At 44.4% G+C, this 22,274-nt stretch overlaps 1 protein-coding gene across 1 annotated transcript; it reads right to left on the bottom strand.

Annotated features, from left to right (window-relative positions):
* Positions 1-1,352: 1,352 nt before the first annotated feature.
* Positions 1,353-16,977, bottom strand: LOC143961432 (uncharacterized). The gene is made up of 2 exons (XM_077470724.1): positions 16,117-16,977; positions 1,353-4,530 (listed from the first exon to the last, which is right to left on the bottom strand). The coding sequence occupies exons 1-2, from the start codon at positions 16,835-16,837 to the stop codon at positions 3,947-3,949; spliced, it is 1,305 nt and encodes a 434-aa protein (XP_077326850.1). The 5' UTR covers positions 16,838-16,977; the 3' UTR covers positions 1,353-3,946.
* Positions 16,978-22,274: the final 5,297 nt, after the last annotated feature.

Genomic DNA, 22,274 nt, shown 5'->3' with positions numbered 1-22,274 from the left:
GCCAAAGATTCATGTCTAAAACCCAGGGGCATAGCTATAGGAGTCGCGACAGCGACCCGGTCCCATGCTTCAGGAGGGGGGTAAAAAAAATGTGGCTCTTGGTCTTTGTCTGGTTGGCCACCCCTGCTATACAGCATAGAAGTCAAACAGGCATTCATGAGGAGATGAGCTCAACAGGATCCAATATGGAAACTTTGGTGATTTCGAGATCAGGCCCCATCAAATATTAAGGGAGAGGATCCAACATCAGAAAGCACGCCCAATGGTATGCAATGAACCACATCAGAAATGAGAATGATGATCCGAGATAGTAGGCATAAAAAATCAGTAAATGGCACATTGTGTGACACTGTATAGTAGGTTTAATGTAGAAAAGGGATTTGCACTTACAAAAAAAATGGATAAAAACACACTAATATCCTTCAGCAGTAAGAACAGTATACAGTGAATCCAGGAGCGCATTCAACGCGTTTCATCCTATTGGACATCATCATTTTTTGTAAGTGCAAATCCCTTTTTTACATCGCGTGACTTTGAAGTTGCACTAGTGGGAACGGATCCTAAGAGGGCAGTTGTCTGGCAGTGTGGAGACTATAGCTGGACTGCTCATGGCCTGTGTTAACACTGAAAAGGCTGCACTACCATGCAACAGCCACATTCATTGCATTCCACATTCATTCACTAGAGTTGGTCATGTTCGGTGATGGTACTGCCTGCCTAGTGTGACAGGGGATATCACTTTGGTCATGGCATGTGTAAAACTGCCCGCAGCCTCTCTCACTGGTGACCGATGTAAATAGACGATACATTGACCACATCTCCACTGACCACCAATGTAAAGGGTCACTACAATTTTAATGCCGGCATTTTTCTGGCTATTATTATTATTATAATTGTTAATAATATTAATTATTATTATCAATAAATTCATATGTATTATTATTATTTAGTATGTTAAAATAATAATAATAATAATAATTATTATTATTATATTTATTATGGTTATTTTTATTATTATTATTATTATTATTGTGTCACTACTGAAAATAATTTTGTTATAGTTCAGGGGCTGCTAGAAAAAATCTACCATGAGCTGTATACATAATTATTTTTAGCAAGGGTTCCCCAAGACATGAAAATTCTTTGAAGGCTTCCTCTGGGGTGAAAAGGTTGAGAAAGGCTGGATTTGCAAGGTTGTATCATCCATGGGCAAACGTACTGCAGCCTTACAATACACAACACATGCATTTTTTCACGTTGCAGTAGCGTGCACATTCACGCGACACAAAGGTGTGAACAGAGACTTAAAGCATTAGGTCATGTGAAAAATGAAGTACGCCCAATGGAGACTGTTGACTTTATCATATACACTTGAACAGGCAAACGTTCGATCTTTATTTAAACAGTGCCTACAGATAAAGTTGTTTTACTTGAATAACTAAGAACACAAGGTAAATGTTGCCTTTTTAGTCATTTGTTCTACAAAATTTCTCGATAAACGTAATAGTGTACTGTGGAAAAAGTAAGTAACCTCCTTGGCATCAGAAGCAGGGCTGCCTGTATCTATTCTGTTGGATTAACCACTTCATGCAAAATGCCTTCAGTTGCAAAATTTTTGAAGTTCTCCTTGCTTTAGATCAATGGTCTCCAAACTGGTCCAACGGCTGGATGAGGCACTTTGCTTCCCTTTATGTGGCCCTTGAGGCACTAGTCCTTTCATCGATACAAGGCATAATTTCCTCTTACTGACACCAATGATGAGGCACCATTCTTTCCACCGACACCAACAGTGAGACATAATTTCTCTCATTGATGACAACAATGGGGCCTGATTCCTTCCACTGTCAACAATAATGGGCCATACTTCCTTCTACTGATATAAATATTGAAACACTATTCAAAGATGGAGCACTCTTCCTCCCACTAATACCAACGATGGAACACTATTTCTTCCACTGACACCAATGATGGAACACTATTCCTTCCACTGACACCAATGATGGAACACTATTCCTTCCACTGACACCAATGATGGAACACTATTCCTTCCACTGACACCAATGATGGAACACTATTCCTTCCACTGACACCAATGATGGAACACTATTCCTTCCACTGACACCAATGATGGAACACTATTCCTTCCACTGACACCAATGATGGAACACTATTCCTTCCACTGACACCAATGATGGAACACTATGCCTTCCACTGACACCAATGATGGAACACTATTCCTTCCACTGACACCAACGATGGAACACTATGCCTTCCACTGACACCAATGATGGAACACTATGCCTTCCACTGACACCAATGATGGAACACTATTCCTTCCACTGACACCAATGATTGGACAGTATTCCTTCCACTGACACCAATGATGGGACACTATTCCTTCCACTGACACCAATGATTGGACAGTATTCCTTCCACTGACACCAATGATGGGACACTATTCAAGCCACTGATACAAATAATGGGGCACTATTCCTCCAACTGACAGCACTGATGGGGCACTATTCCTAAAACTGATTATTATTTCATCCACTGACACCAATGACGGGACACTATCCCTCCCACCAGTACCAATGATGGGACACTATTCCTTCCAATGACACCAATGTTGGGGTACAGTTCCTCCCACTAATACCAACGATAGGACATTATTTCTTCTACTGGCACCAATGATGGGAGAGTGGGGTTGATTTACTAAAACTGGAGAGTGCAAAATCTGGTGCAGCTGGTGGATGGTAGCCAATCAGATTCTAACTGCAGCTTGTTCAATTAAGCTTTAACAAAAAAACCTGGAAGCTGATTGGCTTCTATGGAGAGCTGCACCCAATTTTGCACTTTCCAATTATAGTAAATCAACCCCACTATTCCTTCCACTGATACCAACAATAGGACATTATTTCATTCACTGACACCAATGATGGGCCACTACTCCTCCAACCAATACCAATGATGGCACACTATTCCTTCCAATGACACCAAGGTTGGGGTACAATTCCTCCCACTGGGACACTATTTCTTTCAATTACACCAATGTTAGGGTATAATTCCCCCCCACTAATCCCAATGATGGGACACTATTACTTCCACTGCTACCAATAATTGGACACTATTCCTTCCACTGATACCAACAATGGGACACTATTCCTCCCGCTAATGCCAACAAAGGGGCACTATTCCTTCTCCTATTGACCACAATTTTTTTCACTCACTGACCACCAAGCCCAAGGTATTTTCTACCCCCACTGGCTATGGTGGGCCATTGGTCCTCCTAAATTATGAAGGACAATAAATTGGCCCTTAGTTTAAAAAGTTTGGAGGCTCCTACATTAGATTCTTGTTTCAAAATTCCCCTACAAAATGTAAATTGGAATCAGACCAGGCCTTTGACTTGGACAGTCCATAACCCTCTAAAAAACCCTCTTTGAGATGTTCCTTCATGGATATCCTAGTGTGCTTTGGATCATTATTGTGTTCATTATCATGCTTATTTCTGGTCCAGTTTAAACTTTTGAACTGACGGCTTTGGATTTTGACCCAGCACACTTCGATATGATGTAGAATATATAGTTGACTCCATGACTGCAAGCTGCCTAGGCCCTGAGAAGCAAAGCAACCCCAAACCATGACATCCACGACAATGTTTCACAGTTGTTTCGAGGTTGAGTAAATAAGTGAGGGTCAATATCCCAAAACCCAACAGAAGTTCTAAACCATCTTAATCCTACCCCCAATGGAAAAACAAAGTTTTCAAATAAAATATTTTCTCATGGTGTCTAGAATTTAGAAGCACATGCATATTTGAGAAGAAAACACGTTTTTTTTTTTTTTTAATAAAATTATAACATTGTTATTTAAGATAGGGGTAGAGTTCTAAATGATCCTTTAAAATATCATCGGTTGTTGCTGTTTTTTCGCAGATTCAGGTTGTCTACTTGAGGATATTGCACACACATCTCTTGACTTGGTCCACTGACTCTGGTTTGGTCCTTACAAAGCTACAGACTGCGGTGGAACAGTTGAACACCTGACAGAGGACCTTCTGAAGAAATAACTCAAGCTTTGTTTGTTCGGGTTCATCCAGAGGATCCTGGCTACACAGGATACCCACCACTTGTGTAGAAGACATTTCAACCCTCATCTTGATGTCAACCAGAATTTCCTTCACTTGGGCTTTGTTGGAGTCCTCCTTGAGGAAGCTGGAACGGAAGACCACCAGGATGAGTGGGTATGGAAAAGACCTTGGTGTGGGGAGCTTGGCACACTCATTGGAGGACATCACATTTCTGCCAAATGTCAGTCCTGACTGCTGACTGGCCAACATACAGGAGTCCTCAATGTCATCGAAAAGGGCAGTTGTAAGTTCACTGAAAACACCAACTTTTCTAGATGGACTGACAGATGGACAGATGTTACCCAAGAGCAAAAATCTTTCTTTACCTCCAAGCTGGTAGACGAGATCCCGAAATAAGCCAACCAGATCACAATTTTGATACTCTGAGTAGTCATCCTCACCTTAAGAGAAGGACAGAAGAACGAGATATCAAGTTATTTTAAATTGTTTCCATATTTTTATATATTACAATTAACCACTTGTTGAGTGTGCACTGTAGTTATACGTGATTTTGCACTTCTGGGTAGGGGCGTGCGGACCCACCGATCATCAGAGTGAGGGACGGGAGAGAGCTTTGTGTATGTAAACAACACAAAGGGGTTGATTTACTAAAGCCAAACAGACTTTGTACTTTGCAAAGGGCAGTTGCACTTTTGTTACACACACATTTAACCCCTTGTTCACCCCAGATGTTAACCCCTTCCCAGCTAGTGTTATTAGTACAGTGTCAGCATCAGTGGTGGCCCGTCCATTAGGGACGCATGGGCACCGCCCCCCTAATCTATCCAACCGGCCCCTAATCAGGGCTGGAATGGGACAAAAATTTTGCCCTGGACTTCAGGTTTGCAGTTGCACTTTGCAAATGCATTTGCTCCAGAGCTTAGTAAATGAGGTAAAGCTTCACTTTGCAAAGAATACCCAATCATATGAAAGGAAAAACTGCATTTTTGCTTGCCCATGATTGGATGATGGAAGTCAGCAGAGCTTCTGCTCATTTTCCAAGCTGTAGAGAAACTGCTCTTGCAGAGCGCAGCTGCACTATCAAAGTTCACAGTCTATTTGCCTTTAATAAATCAACCTCAAAGCTCTCTTTTGACAGCAGTGAGGTGCCAGTTGTAGTTTTTGTCAGGAGATAAAATCTGGCACACCCCTTAGTAAAATCAGCACACATTACACATAGTAAACATTGTTACACACACACACATTTAACCCTTTGTTCACCCCAGATGTTAACCCCTTCCCAGCCAGTGCTATTAGTACAGTGTCAGTATCAGTGGTGGCCCGTCCATTAGGGACACATGGGCGCCGCCCCCTAATCTATCCAACCGGCCCCTAATCAGGGCTGGACTGGAAAATTCACACCATGCGATCCGATTCCTGTGCGAGTGTGCAGATCGCACTGCGATATGTGGACGGATCTGGGGGTGTCATTAACATTTCATTGACACTCCCAGCAGTCCGCATAGGGCAGTGTGAACTGCCGGCGGGAGTCATGCGATGCGGGAAAACGCCGCGGATTTGCGGCGTTCCCGCATCGCTATGGTGTGAACCCAGCCTTAAGGCCCGACTGAAGGTCCGGCAGACACTGCTAGACCTTGCCAGTGTTCTGGCAGATAGTGTCCTGCCATCATATAGTGTCCGCCCCGTGCTGCACATGTGCAGTACGGGGCAGACGAAGCTTCGGAAAATCTCTGACGCTGAACGGCACCTGCGCCATGAGTGGAGGTGGTAGCCCCACCATCTGTGTGTGCTGTGTACTGCGATGGGGGACCATATTTGATAGGACATCGGGAAGAAGACTCCTGCAATGTAATCGCGGCTCCGGCCACTCACAGCGCTGGGGCAGCAAACCGGGAAGAAACGCAGAGGGAACATGTCAGCTCCTTCGGCTTGGACCGGGATCAGATGCTGAGGCCTCGTTCTAAGGTATTTCATAATAGTAATAATAGTATTTACAGGGGTTTTGTTGTTTTAAAAAATAAAATAAAAATTTCAGTGCGGGTATACAACCGCTTTAAAACAGGAAAGGACTTTGCTCGCTTTGGAAACCGCAGCTTGGCATTGCATGCTATTGTTGAGCTTATGATCTACCAAAACCCCCAGATTCTTCTCCACTATGGCTCCCCCCAGTTGTACTCCCTCTAGTATGTATGATGCATATTCTTATCCCCCAAGTGCATAACTTTACATTGATCAACATTAACCACTTAAGGATCGAGCTTCTTTTTTGAGATGTGGTGTTTACAAGTTAAAAACTGTTTGTTTTTTTGTTAGAAAACTACTTAGAACCCCCAAACATTATATATATATTTTTTAACACCCTAGAGAATAGAATGGCGGTTGTTGCAATACTTTCTGTCACACCGTATTTGCGAAGCGGTCTTACAAGCACACTTTTTTGGGGAAAAATACACTTTTTTGAATTAAAAAAATAAGACAACTGTAAACATACCCAACATGTCACGCTTAAAAATTGCGCCCGCTCGTGGAATGGCGACAAACTTTTACCCTTAAAAATCTCCATAGGCGACATTTAAAAAAATTCTACAGGCTGCATGTTTTGAGTAACATGTTTTGCGTCAGAGGGGGCGGAGTCACCGGGTGGCCCCGCCCTCCGTTATAAAAGAACTGTCAGAAGAAGAGAAGCGTCACACAGCGGGAGCCTCCCTTTGCGCGGAGCGGCCCGAGCACCAAGAAGAGACGCCGTGGAGGAAGATGCCGGACAAGAACCCAGACCAAGAAGGAAGAAGAGGATCAGAGGAAGAAGAAGATGGAGGAAGAAACTGAAGAAAAGAAGAGGGAAGAAGACCAGAAGAAAGAAGATGAAAGAAGATGAAAGAAGATGAAAGAAGACTTTAATAAAGGAATTGTCAAAGACCGTCTCCTGCCATTTTTAACAATTTTTTGTCACTTTTTTGGTGGAGTGGTAAGTACCCCCTTACCATTTCACACAGGGGGGAGGTCGGGATCTGGGGGTCCCCTTGTTAAAGGGGGCTTCCAGATTCCGATAAGCATCCCGCCTGCAGACCCCCACAACCACCGGCCAGGGTTGTGGGGATGAGGCCCTTGTCCTCATCAACATGGGGACAAGGTGCTTTGAGGGGCCTGGTACGGTTCAGGAGGGGGGGCGCTCTCTCGTCCCCCCCTCTTTTCCTGTAGCCTGCCAGGCTGCGTGCTTGGATAAGGGGCTGGTATGGATTTTGAGGGGGACCCCCACTTTTTTTTTGGCACGGGGTTCACCCTTAATATCCATTTCAGACCCGAAGGGCCTTGTATGGAATTTCGGGGGACCCCCACGCATTTTTTTTCTTCAATATTATTTTAATTTTTTTTCTTAATGCTAATGCCCTGTGTGCAATGCAAATAGCCTTAAAAAAAAAACCCACAGAAGACGTACAACATTAGAATCCTACTATATAGCTTGTAGTCGAAATATTCAATCGGGAATGTATGATTGCAGCATCATACAGTGAGTTTCACTGCTCCGTCGAATCTTCTTTAAACATTCCGACAGACACCATAAGCCTTCAATGACAGATTCGATCATAATTCATTTGGATTTTCGGACTAATGCAATTTTTCGGGAGTAACTAAATACATTTTTTTTTCGGACAAAAACCAAATTCCGAAACGAAATATTTCAGTCTGCGCATGTCTAGCATTTATTGGGACATGTAGCAGAATACACAACATTTTTGGCCTAAATGTAGGAAGTTTTGTTTATTGAATATGCTTTATAACAGAATATATGCATTTTTCGTTCATAGCGCCAAAAAATTAAAACCCCAGGTCATCAAATACTACCAAAAGAAAGGTCTGTTTGTGTGAAAAAAATGATACCAATTTTGTTTGGGTACAGCCTTCAGGGCCGTCTTTAATATTGATTAGACCCCGGGCAAAAAATTTCTTGGGGCCCCCCCCATGCAATTTTGCACTCCACCTGCTCTGAGACATACAATAAATAACAGCTGGACTTAAAAACAGTTTACTTTATCAGATCAGGCAATTGCGATTGGTTGCCAGTGGGTACAGCATATCATTACTGCTTAATGACTGGTTGCTAAAGGTTACAGCACACATTACGGCTCACTGACTGGTTGCTAGAGGTTACAGCACATCATCTCCTCACTGCAGGGGAGCATGATACACATATGAATGCCACCTTTATTTACATATCAATGCTGCCTGCCGCGTCTATTTACTTAGTAATGCCGCCACTATTTACATATGAATGCCGGTTATTTACATGTAAGCACAGGGTCTGCAGGCGAGTCATCTGTACACAACAATAGGGCAGAGCTGGGCAGCATTAGTAGCAGCACTTTACACAGATATTGGGACACGGCATGGGACTAAAACTTCAAGGGACAAGGGAATTTACACTGGGATAGTTGGCAAGTATGAGGCAGCTGCTTTGGGGCCCGACAACAATGACAGGGCCCAGGGCAGCTGCCCCTTTTGCCCTGCCTTAAAGACGGCCCTGACAGCATTGTACGATTTTACAGTTCAAACAGCGCAGTGCAAAATAGCAAAAGAATGGCCCAGCCATCTCCGGTAGAATAGGTCAGAAGGGAGCTAGGAGCCTGTCCCACCTATTAGAACGTGACATTGCATATTTCCATGTCATTTCAGAGCAAACAGAACTCTTCTGTGAGTTATGTGAAGTGCCTCTCCCTTGTAGCCAAACAAAGTGAAGTGTGACTACTGATAAGGGCACAGCGCATACAGAACCAAGTATGGCAGAAATCCATGGCGAAATAATCAGGGCGAGAGACAAGGAAGTATTATAACAGAAAAAAAAAAAAAGAGAAAGTCGGAGAGAGAACCAATGAACTTAATAGAAAAGAAAAACAAATTAATGTTTTAAATGGAGTAGTGTCCCTTATTGAATTCCTTAACGCCAAGACTTGATAGATTACTTTCTAAAAGATCTTAAAGTAGTATTAGATCCAAAAGCAAAAAAAAAAGGTGAAAATAAAGAAAAGACATCCTATAAAGAAAATGAATGCAGCCACTACATCTAATGATTGGGAAGATGCAACACATTATGTTTTTGCGTTCAGGTCATTCCATGGGCAAACTGCTTCCTTGATTCCAGCAGGACTCTTGTGGCCTCAATCACCTATTGGTTTATTCCGTCTCTTATGCCCCATACACACGATCGGAATTTCCGACAACAAATGTTGGATGCAAGCTTGTTGTCGGAAGGTCCGACCGTGTGTATGCTCCATCGGACATTTGCTGTCAGACTTTCCGCCAACAAATGTTTGAGAGCAGGTTCTCAAAATTTCCGTCGCCCAAAAGTTCACGCATGCTCCGAATCAAACAGAAGGAGTCACACTGGCTATTGAACTTCCTTCTTCTTGGCTCGACGTACGTCTTGGACGTCACCACGTTCGGAATTGTTGGCCAACATTTGTGTGACCGTGTGTATGCAAGACAAGTTGGAGCCAACAACCTTCGGACAAAAATTCACGGTTCTTTAGGCGGAAAGTCCGATCGTGTGTACGGGGCATTAGCCTTTGTTCGCAACTGTTCAGACACAGAAGTTGCACGACTTCTGATCCAACTTTGCCCTGCGACTTCATGTCTGACTTCTATGCGACTTCAATGAATGGGATCCGACTTTGAGTCTGGTATGCATCTTGACCACACCAAACCCTTATCTGAGCATACAGCCAGGTCAGGAAAAGGGGGTGGGCGAGCGAGTGACCCCCATCCCTCCCTCCTGGACCATACCAGGCCAGGTGCCCTCAACATGGAGTGGGGGTTGCTCTGTGCCCCCTAACTCAAAGTACCTTGCCCCCATGTTGATGTGGACAAGGGTCTCTTCCCGACAACCCTGGCCGGTGGTTGTGTGGGGTCTGCGGGCAGGGGGTTTATCGGAAACTGGAAGCCAAGGGGGCCCCCAGATCTTGCCCCCCCTATGTAAATGAGTATGGGGTACATTGTACCCCTACTCATTCACCCCAAAAGAGTGTAGTATTACAAAAAAACAAGAGACAGCTTTGGAAAAGTCTTTTATTAAAAATGAAGAATGTCCCCTGTCGTAGCTCTGTGTCTTCTTCCTCCAGGTCTTCTCCCTCCATCAATGACATCTTCCTCCACCGACCTGGTCTTCTTCCAACGCTGCCTCCTGCTGTTATGTCAGATCCGGTGTCTGCCATTTCTTATATAGCCATGGGGTGTGGCCATCCAGGGGGAGGTCACACGGAGACCCTTTTTTTGGGCATGGGTTCCCCCTCAAGATCCATACCAGACTCAAAGGGCTTGGTATGGATCTGGGGAGAGGTCCCACAGCATTTTTAATTTTTTTTTAATTTTGGCATGGGGTTCCCCCTCAAGATCCTCAGAGATGTATTCCTGTCCTCCGAGGAGTTTTGGGTGCTCCTGTCCAGCTTTGTGTGTTCCAGCAAACAAATACTGAGAATCAGTCCTGTAAAGTGATAATAAAGGCTTTCTTAAAAAAAAAAAAAAAAAATTTTTATACTTCCCTGCTCTGTGCAGTTGGTTTTGCATAGAGCAGCCCCAATCCTCCTCTTCTCGGGTCCCACACTGACGCTCCTGGCCCCTCTCTCCTGCCGAGTGCCCCCAGAGCAAGCAGCTTGCAATGGGGGCACCCAAGCAGGTTCACTCCCTTTTCTGTTCTGTTGCATTGCGTGTCTATTCACACACAGAGCCATGGCTCAGCTCCACCCCCTCTTTCTCCTCATTGGCTAATTGGCTGTGATTGACAGCAGTGGGAGCCAGTGGATCCCACTGCTGACTCAGCCAATGAGGTGGGAGAGTCTCTGGAGACCCGAGGCTCTCGTGCACATTGCTGGATCAAGATGGGGCTTAGGTAAGCATTAGGGGGGAGCTGGGATAACTGCTGAACAGAGAAGGTTTTTATTCCTTCCTACATAATACATGAAAGTAAAAAAACCTTGAGCCTTAGAACCATTTTAAAGTGGATCTTCCCTGCATCTGGGCACCACAAACCAAAAACACTATTTAATTCATTTTTAATATTCAAAGCAAACTCCCCCATCCATCAATGTCTCCATGCTTTATTTTGTTGGGAAATCACTTTGAAAAACAACCCCCTAGCATTTCTGGCTGTGGCCATCAAATGATTCATGTAGCATTTACTTCCTGGAATCCATCTGCCCTTAGCTCAAGCATGCATGCAGGAGAGTGTGCTTAGATGATAAACCCCCCCCCCCCCCCCATCCTCCTCTCCTCCCCTCCTGAAGAGTTGTGGGATGTATGACATCATTTGCCTAGGCAAGTAACTAAAGAAATGTAAAAAAAAAAAAAAAGTTTAAAACACATACATATTAACACTTAAAGTAGTGTTGCCACCAAAAAATAAAAAATTGTTTAAAATTCTTAAAAAAATAAAAAAAAATTATAATTGGGAAAAAAAAATTTTTTTACTCACCTCTAAATGCCTGTTGCTAGGGGGTCCCTCGTACTCTGCCTTCTTCAATGCCCAGGCTGGTGAGATCACTTCCCCTCGCGCCGCACAGTCATCTGGGGCCTGTCACGTGTCCCAGATGACTGTGCAGCGTATCATGACGCCCTGCGCCGCTCACGCATGCGCAGTGGGTGCCCGGCTGTGAAGCCACAACCGCGTGCCCATAGTAAGAATGACGGCGCCGCGAGCGGAGCGGGGAACGAGGGGAGGCTTCGTTCCCTCGCATCGCTGAACCCTGGGACAGGTAAGTGTCCAATTATTAAAAGTCAGCAGCTGCAGTATTTGTATCTGCTGACTTTTAATTTTTTTTTTTTTTTTTTTTTTAGGGAGCACCCCACTTTAAGAATATGATTGTCTTGGAATGTTTGTCACTACCTTATTGCTTGATTATAAAGTTATAATTAAAAAAATGTACATATATATATATATATATATAGTTATTTATATTCACTAACACTATCAGTGCCGCCTCATCAGTGCTGCCTATCAGTGCCACCTATCATTGCAGACTCACCAGTGCCTCCTCATTAGTGCCCATCAGAGCTGCCTTATTAGTGCCCATCAGAGCCACCTCATTAGTGCCCATCAGAGCCACCTCACCAGTACCCATCAGTGCAGCCTCATCAGTGCCAATCAGAGCCGTCTCATCAGTGCAGCCTCATTAGTGCCCATCAGAGCTGCCTCATCAGAGCCCATCAGAGCTGCCTCATTAGTGCCCATCAGAGCCGCCTCATTAGTGCCCATCAGAGCCACCTCACCAGTACCCATCAGTGCAGCCTCATCAGTGCCAATCAGAGCCGTCTCATCAGTGCAGCCTCATTAGTGCCCATCAGAGCTGCCTCATCAGAGCCCATCAGAGCTGCCTCATTAGTGCCCATCAGAGCCGCCTCATTAGTGCCCATCAGAGCCCATCAGAGCTGCCTCATTAGTGCCCATCAGAGACACCTCATTAGTGCCCATCAAAGCCACCTCATCAGAGCCCATCAAAGCTGCCTCATCAGAGCCCATCAAAGCCGCCTCATTAGTGCCCATCAGAGCGGCCTCATTAGTGGTCATCAGAGCTGCCTCATCAGAGCCCATCAAAGCCACCACATTAGAGCCCATCAAAGCCGCCTCATCAGAGCCCATCAAAGCCGCCTCATTAGTGCCCATCCGAGCCGCCTCATTAGTGCCCATCAGAGCCGCCTCATTAGTGCCCATCAGATCCGCCTCATCAGAGCCCATCAAAGCCGTGTCATCAGAGCCCATCAAAGCTGCCTCATTAGTGCCCATCAGACCCGCCTCATTAGTGCCCATCAGAGCCGCCTCATCAGAGTCCATCAAAGCCGCCTCATCAGAGCTCATCAAAGCCACCTCATTAATGCCCATCAGAGCGGCCTCATTAGTGGTCATCAGAGCTGCCTCATCAGAGCCCATCAAAGCCACCACATTAGAGCCCATCAAAGCCGCCTCATCAGAGCCCATCAAAGCCGCCTCATTAGTGCCCATCCGAGCCGCCTCATTAGTGCCCATCAGAGCCGCCTCATTAGTGCCCATCAGATCCGTCTCATCAGAGCCCATCAAAGCCGCGTCATCAGAGCCCATCAAAGCTGCCTCATTAGTGCCCATCAGACCCGCCTCATTAGTGCCCATCAGAGCCGCCTCATCAGAGTCCATCAAAGCCGCCTCATCAGAGCTCATCAAAGCCACCTCATTAATGCCCATCAGAACAGCCTCATTAGTGCCCATCATAGCCCATCAGAGCTGCCTTTTTATTGCCCATCAGTGCGGCCTCATTAGTGCCCATCAGAGCAGCCTCATCAGTGCCCATCAGAGCCACCTCATCGGTATCCATCAGAGCCGCCTCATTAGTGCCCATCAGAGCTGCTTCATTAGTGCCCATAAGAGCCGTCTCATCAGTGCCCATCAGAGCCGATTCATTAGTGCCCATCAGAGCAGCCTCATTAGTGCCCCCTAGAGCTGCCTCATCAGTGCCCATCAGAGCCACCTCATCAGTGCACATCAGTGAAGGAGAAAAATTATTAAAATTATTTTCCTAAATTTTCTGTCTTTTTTCATTTGCTTAACAAAAAATAAAAACCCCAGTGGTGATTAAATACCACCACAAGACAGCTCTATCTGTCTCAAAAAACTGATAAAAATGTCATTGTGGGTAGTGTTGCATGACCGCGCAATTGTCATTTGAATTGTGACAGCGCTGAAAGATGAAATTTGGCCTGGGTGTGAAAGGGGTGAAAAGTGCCGGGTAAGCAAGTGGTTAAAATACGAAGGAAATTTACTAATGGGACACTCTTGCCTTCAATGTAAATCCTTTTTTTTCCCTGCTTTTTGTAAAGGTCAAGAAAACAGACACAACCTTCGGTGTAATCATATTACTACTAACTAAACCAAAAATGATTGCAATGAACTTTCAAGGAACAAGGCGCCCCTTGTTTGGCAGATGTTCATCTATAAAGAAGCCCTCATTTGTTTGTCATGGAAGAACAACTATTGAACTGCAAGTGATATTTGGGAGTCAAATAAAAATAAAACGCCTCCTTTGGTTGTACGTCCATATCTCAGGAGAATTCTGGAGCTATTCACCTACACTTTCCCCAAAGCTATCGCCAGGTCCTACTGGTAGTATAGGCTTTGTAGATATCCATGTAACTAAAATGCATCTACCAGGCATGTCCTTATGTGTATGTGAAGGTGCCCGCAAAACATGGAAATCCTGAAAAGTCCCGGGGTGCATTTTGATGGCGATATCAAAAAGTCCTTTGAGGGAGTCATTCCCAAATCCCACTTGCAAGAAGTGCCCTGAGACATTTTGTTTTTTTACATATTTTGGGAATTATACAGTATAAACATGAGCTGACCACCTCCTCATATCTGTGAAGCTAGCCTACCACCAGTGGGTGCATTTATAGATACCTACAAAACGTATTGGTAATATCTGAGGACTCAATGAGAAGCGTTGAACCGGCCCAAGCACCAAAACTCCAGAGAGGATCAACAGTTGGTTTACACATGTTCCACACTCCCAGTGTTCAGCAGTGTTGCCTGAACTCTCCTTGAACTCCTGAACTGTATTTAACAGAAGGCAACTGGAGGGGGTTATCCTGTCTCTCCACATGTCATAAAGGTGAGAAGATTAGAATGTAAGGAGAGGTTGCCTTTGTAAACCACACACCCTTAGACCCAAGAAATTAGGAGATCTAGGGGTGTGCATGATGGAAACATTTGTTGCGACTCATTTCGGCTTAGTTCGTTAAGTTAATAATTTCATTTTATCATATTCGTTATGTTAGAATGATTCGTTTTCAAAATTAATTCTGTATATTCAGATTCGTTTTGTATATTGGTTGTTTTCAAATTGATTCTAAATTTCGAATTTCGGAAGACAGCTATATTCGTTCTAGCTTATTATATTATAGTTTAATCTATTCTTTTTTTTTCTATTACATTCTATTCTTTCCTATTTTATTCTATATTTTTATTATTTAATAAATTCTATTTTATTCTATTTAATTTTAGTCTATTCTCTATTCTTCCCTTCTTTTTGTTTATTTTCTTTTCTTTTTTCTTCTCTATTTTAATCTATAAAGCAGCCTAAAGCCCCGTACACACGAGAGGACTTATGTCCGACAGACTTCCGAAGGAGTTCCGTCGGAGTTCTGACGGACTTTTCGGCGGAGCGGACTTGGCCACACACAATCACACTAAACTCCGACGGATTCGAACGTGATGACGTACGACTGGATTCGAATACGGAAGTTCATAGCCAGTAGCCAATAGCTGCCCTAGCGTCGGTTTTAGTCCGTCGGAATAGCATACACACGAGCGGAGTTTTCGAAGGGACCGGGTCCGGCGGAGTTCCGTCGGGAAAATTTGAAGCATGTTCCATATTCTTCGGACTTTGGAGAGTCAAAAGTCCGTTGCAGCCCACACACGATCGAACAGTCTGACGGACTCAGTCCGTCGGACTTTGGATGTTGAAAAGTCCGCTCGTGTGTACGCGGCATAAGTAGGAATCATCATCTTATTTCACTTTTACACCTTACTGTATTTATTGCAATATGTTTCCATTTCAACTTCATTCTAATTCTTTTTTTAATTCAAATTCTAATAATTAATTTTGTTAAAATTTATTTTGGATTTGTTACTATTGTGACTCAGAAATTCCGATACATCTGAATAATGAAAATTTTGTCCGAAGCTTGATTCTTAATGAAACTAATCGCACATGTCTATCAGGTACCCAGTGTATTGTCCCTTGCTTATCTCTGGGACACCAGTCCAAAGATCTGTTTGGTGGACAATTATTGTTATTTTGGCCAATTAAAATATCAATAGAGGTGAATGGAAATTTCCAGGATGAGGGTGAGGCAAAGCTTAACTTTTATGCTTTGTCTACTTTTCTCTTCAGGTTGGGTGACTAGCTTGTGAGTTTTAGTCCCAACCAATACTGACTTATAAGAAGAGATTGTCTTTAGGTTTGAAGTGCCTAAAACCTCTACAATTATGGGAAGACCTCAAAGCCACTTGCCTTTAAATGTTCCTCCCAGCGTTTTTATGATGGTCCACTTCACCTCGTGGATGGACTTTGGCTGAAGGCTGAAATAGCAGCAAACTCCCCAAGACTGCCTCCTAAATACTTGACTCATCAACTCAGCCAACTTCTCTTTGGGTCCCGTATTTATATCTTCTTGACAAGGTTCACGTATTAGGACAATACCAACCACAGCTGATCTTGAATCCCTGGTCCTCACCTGGACATCTTTCAAAACCTCCTTCACCAGGGTTTTGTTTGCCATGTCCATTAGTAACGTGTCTCGAAAAACCGCTAGAATGACAGGATAATCAAGCATCCTGGATTTAGATGGAGACATTGAGGTGACACAGCTACGAGTGTTACTAGATCCTTTGTGGACTTCTACATTATTCTTCGGAGTCCCAAACAGAGCAAAAGAGAGTTCTCCCAAAATTTCTCGGTTCCTATCACCGTTCTCTGGGCTATATCCTGCCTCTCCCACAAGCAGAATACTTTCCTTTCCTCCTAGATCAGAAATGCTTTCATTAAATATTAAATCCAGACTCGGTTCACCAGTGGGTCCAGGCTTGGTCAACTCTTCAAGGTTCAGCGATTGCATAGTTTGGAGTGGCTGGTATTCATTCAAGAGATGTAGGTGGCAAGACGTTGGTCTCTGAGGCTGAAAGATGGATGTAATCCACTGAGATAGACTCATAGTGGTCAAGGATGTCTCCATTACACCTTCTAGCCTTCTATAACTCTGAATCTCCCCATAGCTGTCCTCTTACTCCACCAGCACGCCCCTTTCTCTGAGGGCTGTACGCTGTACTTTGTGTCTACCATCTGTTAAAATCTTGCATCATCTCAGCTGTAGAAGTGGCAGCGGTGTTGACTGTGTTCTCTTATCTCAGCATTTCCTATCTAAGCCAATTAATCATCAACGAGGACATTGAGTTAATTTTAAATTTTGCATTGAGGTGAAATGTCAAGTGAGGGGTGAAGCAGAACAACATAAGAGGGGAAAAAATATTTAAAAGCAAGGAGAGGATTTGGTAGAAGTTGTTGTCTGGTATTTTATGGCATTGATTGGAAAGTAATTTTATACAATAAAGAGTTGTGACCATGCAAGGCCCTGCGATGGTGTGAGATTAGGAAAGGGAGGTAAGGAGGACACAGGATTCTCAAATTTTCAATTTGCGAAACTCCGGCGTGTTTATTGTGAGCAGAGAAAGCTGTGTTGTAAGTTTTCTCCAGGTTTTGAGATCGTGGCCTGGAGTTGGAAGGTTCTAAAGCAGGGGTCTCAAACTGGTGGCCCTCCAGCTGTTGCAAAACTACAAGTCCCATCATGCCTCTGCCTGTGGGGGTCATGCTTGTAACTGTCAGGCTTGCAATGCCTCATGGGACTTGTAGTTTTGCAACAGCTGGAGGGCCGCTAGTTTGAGACCTCTGTTCTAAAGTGTCTTGGGTGTGCAGGGCCAATACAAGCAAGGTCTGAGAGTAGCTCAGGGCAGTTACTGCCATTTGGGATAGATCTCCAATTTCAGACTCCAGAGATAGTCTATAATGGTCCTGCACATCTGTGCACTCACACAGGCTGCTGGCGGTGTGCTCCACCCAGGAAGGGTGATCTTCTTGGGAGACAAGACCCTATGTTGGGTGGACTTCTTGCCCACAAGACTGGGAGAGTCAAGACGGCTACGCGGTTCTGGAGAGACTGAGAAAGTTGAGATTACTAAGGAATTACGGGGGGGGGGGGGGGGGGGGCTGAAGGGAGTCCTGTGTTCCTGAGATGTGTGAGAAAACCTGCGGTGCTGGAAGAACCTTATCTGGAGGCCAGGAGTGGGCCAGTACAGCTCAGTGCTGCGATAATCGGCTGAGGGAGCCTGAAGAACCCATGGTCTGGGAGAATAAAAAAAAGAACAGTGGTGCTGCTGACAAAGAACCAGGTGGCTTGCCATTTTTCCAGTTGTTTGCTTTGTGAAGGTAAAACCCCTACATGGGCAACTTTGGATGTAGCTTTTATTTTGTTTAATAAAAGTAGGCTGCCATGCCTTTAATCTGAAGTTCAAACTGACATGTCTCACTAAAAATGCATCTACCACATTGAGCTAACCAACCCCCATATCACAGTGGATATAGAGTCCCAATGGGTGAACGGAACTTTAAGGGCACCAATACAAAAATACACAGATGTATCAAACAATTTAACTTTTATTTATACAAAGTATATAATTGTTTAAAAATAACAGTGTCTGATCAGACCAGAAAGATTTTCACTCTTAGCCCTTGTACACGCGGTCGGACATTCCGACAACCAAATCCGTCGGATTTTGTCCGACGGATTTTGTCCGAAAATGTTGCATACACACGGTCGAACAAAGTTGTCGGAAAATCCGATCGTTCAGAACGTGATGACGTTATTTCGTTACGACGGGACTACGTTCAGGCTAGTAGCCAATAGCTTTGGTGTAGGAATTTGATCTGAGCATGCGTGGCACTTTGTCCGATCGGAATTCTCTGCACATGATCGGACAAGGTCCGATCGGATCATGTTGTCGGAAAATTTTACCGACAAGTTGGAAAACTTGGTCCCCGATGAAGACCACACACAGTCGGATTATCCAACAAAACGGTCCGATCGGACACATTCCGTCGGAATCTCCGACCGTGTGTAAAAGGGCTTATAGACGCAATATTTCAAAATTTCAATATTAGAATATCCATAAGATGACAAACACAAATTCCTATCAATTACATCAACCCTGTAGGTTGGGCAGGGAGCTCCTCACAAATGTACTTGCCAGGAGTAGTTATCCTGGTTGATTGATAGAGGTCTATTTATTTCTCCCTAAGTTTGGCCTTGTTGCACTTTTCTCTTCTACCACTAGGTGGCCGGTTACTTGGTGGTACTAGATATGAGAAGGGCAATACAAGCTCAGATTATGGGTATATGGGGCATTTGTGAATCCCCGGGCCTGCTGGGAGAGCCTATGTATTTGTGTAGAGTCAGGTGATCTGGGTTCTGTGCCATCTGGACGGCTGTCTGGGTGGACATATGTCATACGCCCCAGGCTGCTATGCTGGAGATCGGGCCTATCCCGGGGGCATCTGGCAGCTAGGCTGAGTGAGGGCCTATCCAGAAGCAAGAGAGCGGTGCAGGGTTGGGATTGCGGCTTGCAGTCCAACCAGAAGTAACGGTTCTGCCGGGCAGAGAATCTGTCAGTGGTCGGAGGTGGAAGGGAAGCTGTCGCCACAAAGGGACCAACTACATTTACCAGGGACCACAGTGAGTAACTGAAGCAAGTACCGGAACCATATTCTCACCGAAAGGTGGTGATCAAGTCAGGGACTCAACCAGCGGAGGAGACGCTTGCAGAGCACCCTTGTGTGTCAAGTAGGGACCGGGCCTGTTAGCAGGGGTGAAGCTTGAGAAGTATCTGGAGCGCCATGCTAGGGACCCAGCAGGGAAGCGTGGGTGACGCTTGAGGGAGATACCACTGCAAACCTTGGAGGAGCTCAAGGGATTCAGAGTCAGTGAATCAGAGGGTCTAGTGAGAGACCAGGAGCTCAGTGTTGAAGAACTACAAGAAACAGTTGTAGTGAAGCTGAATGGACTATTACGTTTGAGTTAGGAACTGTTAAAGACTGTTACCATAGGAGACAGCATCCCTGCATGGTGCCTTGCTGGGGCCTTTGCCTGTACGGCTGTCTCCCTGTTGAAGTCACGGAGTCTGCCAACTGAATCTACAACTACTTAGGGGTGTCCTGGCACTAACCCTCTTTCCCCCAAGAATACAAGAAGGAATGTCAAAAGAAATAAAACCTCTTTTACGTCCAAGAAGTGTCTGGCCCCCATCTTTGCACCCACTATGCCTCACAACCCACCACATATTGAAGGATGTCAGCTATCTTTGGCCTTGGAGGTCCTCATTAGATTAGACCTTGCTACACAGGCTTACATACTTTATTGCAAAGCTGGTAATCAACAGATGAAGAAAAAGATTACATTTTGACCTTGTCTGACGTGTTTCGAGTAATTTTCTCAGGGATACAGCTGGACATTCCAGTTCTATATGCTGATATGCAATACAATCAGAAATGGCCTGGGCATAATAAAGTGTAATCATCTAAAGCCGTGAATGTCAAAACTTACATCAACCATGAGAGTAATATACTTATCAGCCATATGCAAGTACGATCAATCCAGCCCTTGGATCATGGAGATGGGAGGCACCTGAAAGAACTCCATGACAGGTAACCCGCCTTATTTAGGCTAATAATAAATAGAAGGAAAGAGAATGTCATAAAACCACAAATTCAATATAAATCCTAAATAGTTTGTCCTAATTCCCACAATATGGTGCTCTGGCAGAAAAAAAAATATTGATTCCCCTCAGCACTAAACTTCCTAAATATAGAAAAAATGTACATACCAATAAATCTACCTTGACAAAAATTAGAACTGATGCACCAAGAGGAACAGACCGTCCGTATAGATCCCACAGAATGAGAAAGCATTGGTCTATCCTCTGGACAACCCCCTAAATAGTGATCCAGGGAGGCAGAAGAAGTGCAAGGGCAATGTGTTACCAACAAGTTGGAATGTGTATTCTAGGGGGTAGTATGTGTCACATCACGAGGTTGAAAAAAAAAGAGCTGCTGCCACCCAGTGGTGGGAGCAAGTAAAACGAAAAGTGCTGCCACCCAGTGGTGGCAGCAAGTATAAACAAAATGCTGTCACCCAATGCTCTCCACATCCGAAAGGTGCTGCCCCGCTTTTGCGGCCGTAATGTTACCCCCGCACCAAATGACGTCAGCACACAGTGAATGTTTGCATTCCATCTAGCTATGGTAACCAGGAGAGTGTTTGGGTTGTTTTTCTGGCATATTGCAGGGGCAGGTAGGTGAATAGCTGGATGTATTCTCCCGGTGGGGGGAGGTAGGGGGGAACCCATCACCGTCGGGAGAAGACAGTGATTATTGCTAATGGCTATACCAGCTGCTAGCGATAGTTTTATATAAAATCCCACAGGCTGGTTGATCAACTTGAGTACATTCAGCCTGACCATACATGGTTCGAATCAATTCAAATCGTCTATGGTCGGCGTTAGTTGAATAGACTTTTCTAATCCAATCCATCAGGATAGTAGAGGTAAGGCATTTGGAAACGTTGCATTTGAAAAAAACCTTTATAATGACTCTGAGGGTGGGCTCTTTCTTGGCCGTGTTCTCTTAGGAGCCAGGTAGTCATGATAGTCTGTGGAACGTGACCATTGTCTGAAGGACGACCCAAACTTTCCACCAATGGCTCAACAAACATAGATTCAACATCAAGAATGGTTTCCCAGACCACAGAGTCCCCTGCCATCTCTCCAATCATCATGACAGATATCTGGATCCAAGGACATCATTGCTCACCCAACAATTTCCTCACTCCACCATATACAAAGCGGACTTATACCCCATACACACGATCGGAAATTCGGCCAGCAAAAGACCGATGTGAGCTTTTGGTCGGAAAATGCGCCCGTGTGTATGCTCCATCAGACTTTTGCTGCCCGAATTCCAGCCAGCAAAAGACTGAGAGCAGGTTCTCTATTTTTCGGTCGGAAATTTCCGATCGTCTGTACAAATTCTGATGCGCAAAATTGCTACGTATGCTCAGAAACATTTCAAAATATGCTCTGAAGCATTGAAATTCATTTTCTCGACTCATCGTAGTGTTGTACGTCACCGCGTTCTTGACAGTCGAAAGTTCCAAGAACTTTTGCGTGACCGTGTGTATGCAAGCCAAGCTTGAGCGGAATTGCGTCGGAAAAATCATCCAAGTTTTTTTCTGACGGAAATTCTGCTCGTGTGTACGGGGTATTACTCTTCGTCGCAGTACTTGATCGCCATCTTGCGGCTGATTATAGAACAACAAGCCAGCCAGGTCATGATACAAAGCGGTTATGAACCCAAAAGCAAACATTTATTATCTTGTAGCTTTACCAATTCTAAGTTGTAGTGGCTGCATTAGTTTGATTTTTTAGACTTTCTTTCCCTTAATTTTACCTGGTGATCTGGCCAGTAAGTATTTTGTTTTTCAAAAGAACAAGCTCTCAGATGTAGCAGTTAGAGAGATGAGAGAAACCATTTACTACTGACAGGAGTGCTTGTAATGATTGACTTTT

Source organism: Lithobates pipiens, unplaced genomic scaffold (genome assembly GCF_037356315.1).
Source record: "Lithobates pipiens isolate NorthernLeopardFrog02 unplaced genomic scaffold, aLitPip1_a1.2 Scaffold_8, whole genome shotgun sequence".
Lineage (NCBI taxonomy): Eukaryota > Metazoa > Chordata > Amphibia > Anura > Ranidae > Lithobates > Lithobates pipiens.
This window is presented reverse-complemented; position numbering and strand designations above follow the sequence as displayed.